The sequence below is a fragment of the Leuresthes tenuis genome, unplaced genomic scaffold (assembly GCF_036924035.1).
Source record: "Leuresthes tenuis unplaced genomic scaffold, fLeuTen1.0.hap1 SCAF_7, whole genome shotgun sequence".
NCBI lineage: Eukaryota > Metazoa > Chordata > Actinopteri > Atheriniformes > Atherinopsidae > Leuresthes > Leuresthes tenuis.
In genome coordinates, this window is record NW_027325361.1 from 3,675,462 (window position 1) to 3,686,391 (window position 10,930).

Sequence of the window (10,930 nt, forward strand, 5' to 3'; positions counted from 1 at the left end):
TGAAAACATGGGATATTAACAGATGACTGTCACAGATCTTCCATAAACCCTTTACTTTATGTGACCTTTCGTCGGGTTTGACTCATTTTTTGGGAACCAGTGGACTAAATTAACTGACTTACACATTCATACTTCAGTTCCCACCTTAAAAACAAGTCCCATTTGATGCTAAATCATTTACATGTGCAGTTTTTGTGGAGGATGTGTGCTTATACGTTTAAATCTGATCGATAACACCTTGTTCTGTTACTGATTCTGAATGCTGTGTGTTTGCTCGGTAGATTCCAGCACGGCCCTGAAAGATCAATGCAAGTGTGCAGAAACATATTCGTTCTATTTTCGGATCCTGCTAACACTCTTGGTATTAAACTGTAACCCTTTAAGAGCCACTTGATGAAATAAGCTTCACCATAACGACTGTTTAATTAAACACAATGCAAATTCACATGCGCACACAGAGGCTGTCAGCATGAAAACTGAACATATGTGAACACTTTAAGCCACACAATACAAAATAAAAAGCAGAACTTACATTTAGGAGTAATAGTGCAGTGAATTACAAAACCTCTGGTGTTGATTTACTGATAAATACATAGTTCAACAGTCTCAGCTCTCTGTAGAGAGTAATAGTCATATTTCAAGTGCAAGACACAGCATAACAGAACTGACACGGGGAGTGTACACAACTAAATGTGCATTCACACCAAGGACTGTATGTACTTATTTCCTTGCTGCTAAGCTTGGCTGCCCTTGCATGTTGTTTTGACAGTTAGAGACAAGGACATGATGAGGAGAACTGACGAAGGTGATATAAATCCCCCCCAGCGCTTAACCATTCTGCAAAAGTGAGACTCAACCGATCATATCGACACAGTTTTAAACCCCACAAGCGTTCCTGTTGGAGTTTTTCTGCTTCCATCCACGGTCCCAGCAGAGGCCGACACTCCTCGGCTGAAGCTGTTTCTTCAGGTGCCGCTTGTGGCCAGCGCAGGAGCGATGCCGGGTGTTACGGCGCCGCTGCTGCTGCTGTTGGCAGATTTCTGAGTTAGAAGGTTCTGAATCTCCTCCTCGTCATTTAGCAAGTTTTTCCCGTACCTCTCCTTCCACCAGGCTCGATACTGAAAAGAGGGGAGAAAGATCACTGATGTGAAAAAGCTTTAGAAACTAAGACAGAATCACAGAGTTTTTCACGTTATTGTGTTTCAGCTCATTATCTTCTCACCAACATATCCACAGTTTTTAAAGCAAAAAACAGGCTTTTAGATTATTTTATGATTTTTCCTGAGATTTTCAAAAGTATTCACCGGGTTAAAGACCCTTTGACTTACAAGTTGGACACGTTTTAGCCAAGCAGAGGGAGCGAAACATTCAGTGTCACAACAGAGATTCTCCACTAAATGTAGACCCAAACTCCAGCTTAGAAAGTTTTCTCAAAGTCATTCCTGTACTTTTTGTGTTGAAATGAAAAGCCGGGACCCTGCTTCGTCTCCCAGTTCAGGCCACATGAACTCATTCCCACAGAATGATGTTGCCATCCCCATGTTTGACAGAAGGAATGGTGTGGATGAGATGATGCTCAGTGTCTGGTTTCCTCAACACACGCTGGCCAAAACAAAAGTAATTTAAGTGCATTTTGGGTTTTATGACACTTCAAATGTGGGTAAAAAAAAGTCTGTTCTCAGTGCTGTGACCTGTGCTTTGACACAATCCTGGCTGGCTGGCCTGAGGACAGTTCTCCGGATCTCATCTTTAGTTTTTTAGTCAGATAAACCTCATATAGACCTGTGTGTGCCCGCTTTAATGAGTCGATGCGAGAGGCACAACTGATGAGATATTATTAAATTAAAAAATCTTTTTAAAGGAACATGCGATTCACTTTAGATGCTGCGAAGCCGGCATGATGTTGAGAGGATTCCTCACGCATTATCTTGTCTGGCTGAGAGCATTTCCCAACAAGAACTCTGTTCTCAGGATTTAACGCATCCACGTGCACCACCTTTTGTCTCGTGCACGACACGCTGTCCAAGCATTCCCTTATAAATCCAGTGCACGGCGCAGTTGGAAATGATCACCCACCTCTGCCAGCTCTGTGTTTTCAAACTCCTCCAGCTGCCGCAGGAAGCCCAGATTGGGCCCCGCACACGGCCTGGCGCACCTCACGGCGGCCAGAGACTCCATCCAGCCGCGACTTGTCACGGTCATGATGTAGGCCACCACCAGAGTCACGCTGCGGGACACTCCTGCCACACTGAGAACACAGACCCTCACTGTTGTCGTCTCATATTCAGAGTCTCTGCTTTAGCGTACGAAGAAGTGAAACCCCTTCTCCTAAAGCTGTGGTTAAATGCCTGATGTTGCAGTTTGATATGAGAAAAGATGAAAGGTGATGAAATTTACAATGAAAGTTTGAACCAAAATGCTTGACAGGCAGCCACTGTTTGGTGTGGTTGAAAATGAGAGCTGGGTTAATAAAATATGAAGACCTCCCGTCTGTGTTGGATAAACAAACTAAACCTAAAATCTGTTGTGGGTGACGCCAGCCCTCTGCTATAATCCCAACATAGTTTATAGAATGAGAAACAATAGTTACAGCCTTCCCTTGTTTTAACAAAATGTCTCTTTAGGATATTTCAAGATGAAGCGTTTTAAAGAAGTTCGAAAAAGGAGTGTGAGAGTTTTCACCCACCAGTGAACGAGGCAGCCCTCCCCTTTCAGTCGGGACTCGTGGATAAACATGATGCTGTCTCTGAAGAACTGAGTCCTGGTAGAAGAAAAAGAAAAACACTCAAAGTCTAAAACAACCTGCCTCTAAACATTAGGACAATGTCTGTGAAGTATGTATGTTTTTTTTTAATACTTTTAAGAGACGATTTGCTCATTTTTATGCAGAAATCTTTTATCAAACTCACACTTTTATTTTATAGCATTTCTATTGAGTTACATCACAGGGTAAATCCACTAGAGGTGGCTTTTCTGGACATCATATGCATATCTTTCTGTACATTTCAGTACTCACAGGTTTTGCTTTGAGTGGTCAGCTGCAGATATGCAAAGGTATGTCATGTCCTGCAGGGGAGAGAGCAAATATAAAACTTAGGCGTTGCATGAGCGTTGCTGTTCAATTCAACGGGTCCAACACACTTCCTGTTTTTTCATGAGGGACCGACCCTGAAACTTAGCCACTCTGACCCTGTCGCTGTGGTAGGTCATGACATAACGACGCACACACATGTGCTCACTTGCACCTGGCAGCTGATGTACACGCAGTGGACAGAAACTACCTCATCCTGGTATGACTGCACCAGTGCAAAAACCCCTGAGTCCTCTGGGACAGAGCGAGTCCTGGAAGTGCTCCAGACAGGCCAGATCTCACAAACTCATAACCACTAATAAGCATGCCACCATTATATTGAAGGAATGCAAAACATTTGTACAAATTTTGACCGAGAGAGAGAGAGAGAGAGAGTCAGGTTATGGAAACGATTACTGAAATATCTTCTTGTATCTATGCACCATCAATCTTAAACCTCGTCATGACTCACGTAGCTGTTGGTGAAGTTAAAGCACACAGAAATCATGAATGCACTGCATAGCAATATGCATTCAAATAGCAACGCTGGCATTGTCTTTACTGGAAGAAAGACGCTTTATTCCATAGAAATGACCCCGGCGCTCGATTTTGCAGTATGTTAATTAAAGCCACAATCTGTACATTAAAAGGCACATTGGACCTCAGAGACTTGGTGGTTGCAAATTTTACCTTCCTCTCTCAGGAACCATCATGCTGTCTTCCAAGAAATCAATCAGTCAGCAGTTTGACTGTTAGGTATGCAAATAAAACCATCCCATCTGGCCACTCGGTTTAGCAGACCTGAGTCATCCTCAAGCCACAGACCTCAAAAAGCTGCGTCATATATTTCAAAGCAACAATCCAACGATCAATGTTAGTATTTGGGATTAATAAAGTGCTGACTGGCTGGCAAAGCAGTTCAGAAAGCGTGCATGGGCCGAGATATGATTTCAAGCCCAAAACCTTCTAAAAGTTTTGGTGGTTGACCAGTTTGGGTAGTGATACTGTAATACAAGTTGCTGTTTCTCTTCACCGTTCAATGAAACATTCTGGCATGGACAGAGAAAGTGCACAGAAATCTCTGAGCACTTTTCATGATCGCTTTCAACAAGAAAAGATGAAAGTTGTGAAAGCGGACACTGACGATGTCTGACGGATTCAAGATTTTCAAAAACAGGTCCGATGGGAAGGAGCGCAGCAAAAATTCAGGATGAAGGGCTGGGATGACATCATAATCAATAAACAGAATTACAGGCATCATTCTGTAGATATTCACAGGTCCGTAACGCTGGATGCCAAAAAACGGCATAATTTCCGTTTATTTTTCCAGAAACATCCGTTAACAATGGATCGTAAAAGTTACAAATGTTGCACGTGAGAATACAACCTATCAGCTCTTTACATTTATTCGTATTCACGAGAGAAAAACGCCGTACCCGCCCTTTCATACCCAAACTGCCGCATCTAAATGTAGCATTGAAAGGCCAGAAACCCCTTTTTTAAATGCAGTTCCACTTTCAAGACATGATGGACTTCAAGCTGCACAGCTAAAAACATCTCATGTGAAAAATACAACATACAGTGCACAGGCCTGCATCTGCATCAACAGCTGCATCAACTGAAAATCCAGATTTTCATATATTTATTGCAATCACACACGATATTTAAGCCTCACAGTCAATCAGAAAAACTCTGTTGAGTGAAACTTGGTGGATTCCGGGTCTTATGACTGACACAAAATTGAAAATACGAACATCTGACTTTCACACCAATTGAAGTGGTCTATTTCAGCACCTTTTGATAAGGATTTATGTGAATAATATTACATGTTTGTGTGGTGTCACACAGTGAAAAGATATTAAGAAGGTGAGAGGAAAAGGAATTAAATCTTAGACGATTAATTAATTAATGAATAACTATTTCAGTACTGATTTTAAGGGACTTGAAGCATAAATGTTTTGTATCATCATGAGATAAAGATAAAGATAATTGGTGGAAGCAGCTGTACGAAGATTTTAAACTCGGAAAGGACGTTGCGGCTCCTCAGGGCTGAAGCCAGCATTTCACACTTTCAGAATGAGTGCTGATCAGTGGGGGACACAGAGAGGAAGCAATGCTGATGAGTTCAGAGAACATCGTGTGCTGTGGGCCTGGAGGTCTGGGGGTCTGAATGCTGGGGGTCAGGGGGTCGTGTCGGCCGACATAAGAAACACCAAGAGGCTGTCTCACCTCCAGGACGGGTGCAGCTGTGTCATGGATAGACAGGATGTGGGTGATGTTGTGCTTCGCCAGCAGCTCCCGGTCTCGTGCATCTGTGGATCGCAAAGAAAGTCAAGAAATTAAAATTATGCCTATCACCTGGCAACAAATTACTCCATGTAAGCACTAACCTAAACCGAGCATTTTCTACCCAACAACAACCCCCCTCCTCAAATGTCTTCCAAGCAAATGTGGCTTTATGGCTTAAAAGTTTTGCTCTTCTTTTGAACTGAAAGAAAAACCGGAAAACCAGTGTTTCTAAAACAGTCCAACAGCTTGGCCCAAAAGCAAGAAACAGTAATTGTTTTAATCAAATTTTGTTCTTTAAAAGGAAGCCAAATGTTTTCTACCTTGGACAGATGTGCTTTGAGCATTTTTTCTCATGCTTTGCAAGTTTGCAGGATGCCACCAATACAACACCAAGTCGATTCTGCACTGAGCACTCCTGCCAGGCAAATAAACTTATAAGTTATCATATTTTACATCAGTAGAGTTCATAGAATTTAGAACAATTCAACTCAGCTCAGCTTTGTTTATGTTTATAGCACCTTTCAAAGTCAAGCGACCCAAAGTGCTTCACAGAGCAAAAGCAAAAGTGTGGACGAAGATATAAAAGATTAATGCTCTTAATGTTGCTAATAGGCTACAACACAGATAAAATAAGCCCACTCCTGAGTCCCATTTAAAGTGGAAACCAAAGTAATGCCACAATAACTTTACAGTTGGATAGTGACTATCCAAGTGTTTTAGGGCCTAAACGATAACTTTGGGTTTGACTGAATTCAAAAGAACGAAATCAAAGTACAGCTCATCAAGGCTTTTTCATGCATTCATACAAGCCCACAGAAACAGAACACTTATAGTGTTATAGGCTCAAACACTTGTAGAGGAAATATAATCTTAAATCATTGAATGTCAGTCACTTAAAGGTCACAAAGCATCCAACTGTCTCATGAAACAAATCTCTTTATGGATTGTCAGGCAGCTGAGACATTGTGTCACATTGAAGCAGCAAAGAGGTGGCCTGCTGCCAAGGACAGGCAAGGACACAGCCCTGAAAGGCTAAATACAGAAACAAGATTCACTTGGTCAAGATTAAGAGAACAATCAGACTGTATCTTCTCTAAAGAAAGATCTGAAAGACTTCAAATAAGCAGTAACAACAAGGAGATGCTAACAGTTTGTTTTGCTAAAGCCACAGGGTTACACCAAGTGAATAATGGCAGCTAAGATAGAGGCTAAAGCTCTTAAATCTGTTAAATGTTTGTTTTTGGACAGTTTCCAGGGAGAAGTAAAAAGAAATGCGATTATAAGTCAGCTAAATATTTATAAATATGCTTGTTTCTTCAGATTTACATGTAGCTAGCTAACTTGCTAATGTAGTTAGCTTAGCAGAGCAGCACTAACTGCCATCTCAAATCAGGTGGAAATCATATAGTTTTTTACCATTAAATAACACATTTAAAATCTACAATACATTAAATGGCTTTGATAAATATTATATACAATTGAAAATAGATATTAATAGCAGTAATCTGAGCCACCAGAACAGCACTAAATATGTCCTGGGATCCCCTGATTTACAAATTAAGCACTTAGTTGTGTGGTGAGGACTGCTGTGCATTCATGATTCATAGAAAATGGAAACACATTTCCACATTTGACATTTATTTTAGCAGTGAAAAAGACCGGGTTAACTTCAGGCATCTGAACTTCTTCATTTGTGTTTGGACGATCTGAAAACCAAGCAGCTCTAGTCGAATAATTGTGCTTCTGCCGGTGTCTTCTGGTGTGGCGAGCAGATAGTAGATATCTGAGTAATAGGTGACAGATATCTCAGCCAAGTCTTCTTTTTCCATGAGCTGGTCATGGTTTGAGTGCATATTCTTGTGATTGGTCGATACTAATCCAGCGGGAAACAAATGTGAAAACCTCTGGTCTAAAATAATTTTCCCATTGTCAACTAATTCTGTATATTTGGATGTAGATTTGTAAGAGTTTGGTCCTTCTTACTACTTCTACTAGCTCATTAAACAACACAAAACAGGGTGCGGGCATGAAAATAACTTAAACTTTGAAGCATTTTTCTCAAAATGGGGTTGAGTTGAAAATTCTGGGTCCATTTATGAAAATAAAACAAGTATTTCACAATTTGTCTTAAGAAGACGCTACAAATTTGCACTAAATATCAGCCTAAAACTGCAAAAGTAACAGCCTTTTTGTCTACGCCAGTGTTTGCCCGACAGCCTGAATACTTGATACTTTCAAAGTTTCCTTTGTTGTGCACAGACAAAAAGTTGAAGATGTCTTTAAATGTGCCAAATCAGGAGGATAAAAGACGTTTATAGGCTCAGTTCACATGAAAGGCATCACATTTCCTGTTTGACAGTGATTCTGGAACATATCTTGTTTACAAAATCTTCCATGTTTTTTCTGACATTTCCTGTGTGGTTATGATTGCATGTATGTAAGGATTAAAAATAAGAAAACAAAAAAATAGCAACCTAATGATTGCGTTTGCTGGTTTATGGAAACAAGTGGAATGCAGTTCACATGAGGGACACCCCCACACTGTGGGACATCCCCTCCCACACCAACGCTCTATATTCACTACAGCAACCAAAAATATTTCCCCCAGCTGCTGACAGAAAGTGATACACACCACACACACCAAATAATGACAGAGATTAAAAAACAGCAACACTGAAATATTCTTTTCTCGTCAAAGTGCATCTGCAATCATTCAGCTACACACTGTGACCTCTCCTCTCTATAGAAACTGAGCTCAGTGTAGCAGTTCACCACATGCCCCTCCATATGAGGAACCGAAACGCGCTCTACTACATTATCCTGAAAATAAATCAATCCTTTACTTACATGATCAGCGACAAAAAAAGAGCTTACCTTTAACGTTGCCGAGATAGAGATCAGGCAGGATCTACGGGCAAGAGTTCGGAAGGTGAAGAGAAAACAGTAATGAAGGTGTGGATGATTTAAGATTTAAAATTAAACCTTTTTATGTCTGTAGATTTAAATCTACACTGCATGATACTGTACCTTGTTGATTCCATTACCCATGTCTCCCAATAGTATCAATAAAAAAAACTTCAGGTTTAAGACGACTCTAAGGTCGTAATTTGCAAATCCTTGCCCCAGAGAGCTAATTCAGAGTTGCCTGAGCTCTTAGATGGAGCGCTCTGGCTCTATTGCCCTCTCAAGTCACTCGCTGTTACTGCGTCTCATCATTCTCAAACATCCCTGATGAGAACCCAGTTTGAACCGAGATAGCATCAAGCCTTTCGTCACGTCCAGAGCTCGTGACACGAGGGGTACTTCACTCTGAATATGCTGCTCAGGATTACGTAATGTTGCTTTGGCAATGGAGCACCCTGCTTGAGTGTTTATATTTAGACCCGGTTGGGTCATGGGATCGTGGTTAGACACATTCCAGCCAGACAAAGATGGTTCAGGGCCAGAGAGTAGAAGAGAGCAGATCCGAGGGTGGGTGACATCTGGCTCTCACTATGCGCTGAGCTGTTATGCCGTACAAGGAGCAGCTCTGAATGAGACTCAAGATACCGACAGGAAACGTCTATTTGACTAGAAATAGGAGTTCTCCTCTTTGGTTTGAGTTATGAGGCTTTTTTCAGTACATTTTCAGCAGATATCTTATGGATCAACATCAGTCTCAGCATGTCGATCACAATAAAAGTCTCATGTAGTAAATTTGTGGCAGAAATTAAGATTATTGCTAAAAGAAATGAAGGAGAAGCAGCATTTTTGTCTTTTATTGACATTATATCACCACTTTTTCTACTATAATTCTAATTTCTTATCAGCTTGAATTTCTTTCTTGAAAGTCAGAATTCCCCCATTTAACTTTAATTATGTGCTGTTTCTCAGTGGACATCCACTTGAATCTGCCTCTTTTTACCGCATTTCCAGTAAATCCGGCGACATCTGCAACGCAACGCTCAGAGGCGATTGAGGTATTTTTAGCCCGGCTTTCTCTTATGTTCCTGTGTGTGGTTCAGTGTGTGGCACAGCTCAGACGCACTGACAGGCAGAAGAGAGTGGAGGCGTTTACAAAAAGCTGCCTGGCCGCCTGCCTCAGAGAACCAGAGCTGAACAGCTCATCAGGACCAGCGAGTCAGACCCATCCCCAGACATCCAGTGTTGTTTTTAAAGAAAAGAGAGCTGGTTTATTTAGAAAACCCTTTAATCGTACGCTGGCTGTTTGTGTAGGTGTGTGTCTGTGTGTGGGAGGAGGGAGGAGAAGATATGCTGAATGAGGAAATTGCTGTTTTTTCAAGTTAGAAAAAAGAGAAACTACGACCTTTGTCGACTAAATGCTCGTGAACGGAGGAAAATACCCATTAAAAGTTCCCATGGAGAGGACGGCGCTTTTTAAAATAAAACTAAACATTTTAAAGCCAAAATGTGTCACTTACTGGACTAAGTTAAGACAGAATTATCAGGAAAAGCAGAATATTCCAAGTGTTTTGAACCACGAGGATATGTGGTGATGTCTCAAATATCTCAGAAATGATTTGATTAGTTTCTGTTGAATCTTGCACAGAAATTCATGGGCATCAGGGGCTACTGAAGGTGAAACATTTCTCCTAATCCCTTCAGGAAATAGCATTAAAACCCCCGAAAAATCCAGATAATTTATCCTCCAGGTGACTTTTCACCTCATCACTGACAGATATTTAATTAGATGTCCATTTCTGTACCTTAATGAGAAAAACAACAGCAGGAGGATGGTTGGAAATAAAGGGAGTTTAGATGTTTTGAAGACTGGAACAGTTTGTTCACAATGTCTGATGAGTAGTTTGTGCTTTCTGGGGCCTAAATTATTCAATTTAAGCATCATAAAGCATCGTATTCAAGTGGAATATTGGTTTTTTTCAGCTCGTGGGTTGTAGCTTCATCCAAAACCCAGAATTTATATCTTACATTTCTTTTTATTTGGATCCAGCTCTGTCACTTTCCTCAAATGCAAATACATAATTTGTTCTCATTTCTTTAGTTGCATCTATGAAAAACAGCAAAGAAAACACAGTTTGACAGACAGAAAATAGGATTTCTGCAGCAACAAGGTGATTCCCAAAGAGCTATTAGCTGAAAACTTGGCATATCTCAGCATGGTGTGCAGTGTGTCCTTAAAACATTTGAGGAAACTGGACAAGTGGAGGACAAAAGAAGAAGTGTCAGGCCTAAAAAACTATCTACAGCAGATGAACAGGATCTGAAAGTGATGTCCTTAAGAAAGAGGAAAAAATCCAGCTGTGACCTGACAGGACCTGAGAGATGCATCTGGACCTTCAGCTGATCCATCTGCTGTTGGCCCAAGCCTCATCAGAAATGGTCTCCATGGAAGGGTGGCTGTCAAGAAGCCGTTCTTAAGGAAGGGAAACAGGGAGAAAAGGCTGAGCTGTGCCAAATGACACAAGAAGTGGACTGAAAATCAGTGGCAACAGGTCTTAAGGAGGGATGAATCCTCCCCAGAGCCCGGACCTCAACATTATTGAAGCAGTGTGGGATCATCTGACAGAGAACGGAACAAAAGGCAGCCCACATCCAAAGAAGAGCTTTGGG

At 41.2% G+C, this 10,930-nt stretch overlaps 1 protein-coding gene across 1 annotated transcript; it reads right to left on the minus strand.

Moving 5' to 3' along the window:
• Window positions 1-467: 467 nt before the first annotated feature.
• On the minus strand, window positions 468-8,641 carry LOC140311257 (dual specificity protein phosphatase 22-B-like). Its single transcript, XM_072388648.1, has 7 exons — window positions 8,387-8,641; window positions 8,234-8,267; window positions 5,300-5,382; window positions 3,017-3,066; window positions 2,687-2,761; window positions 2,077-2,248; window positions 468-1,118 (listed from the first exon to the last, which is right to left on the minus strand). The coding sequence occupies exons 1-7, from the start codon at window positions 8,405-8,407 to the stop codon at window positions 966-968; spliced, it is 588 nt and encodes a 195-aa protein (XP_072244749.1). The 5' UTR covers window positions 8,408-8,641; the 3' UTR covers window positions 468-965.
• Window positions 8,642-10,930: the final 2,289 nt, after the last annotated feature.

Excerpts from the sequence above, each read along its gene's own strand:
- LOC140311257 (XM_072388648.1), bottom strand. The coding sequence starts at position 8,407 with ATGGGTAATGGAATCAACAAG. Across the intron at positions 8,268-8,386 it reads TGGGTAATGGAATCAACAAG|ATCCTGCCTGATCTCTATCT; the intron begins GTACAGTATCAT and ends TCTTGCCCGTAG. Across the intron at positions 1,119-2,076 it reads AAAACACAGAGCTGGCAGAG|TATCGAGCCTGGTGGAAGGA; the intron begins GTGGGTGATCAT and ends CCCTCTTTTCAG.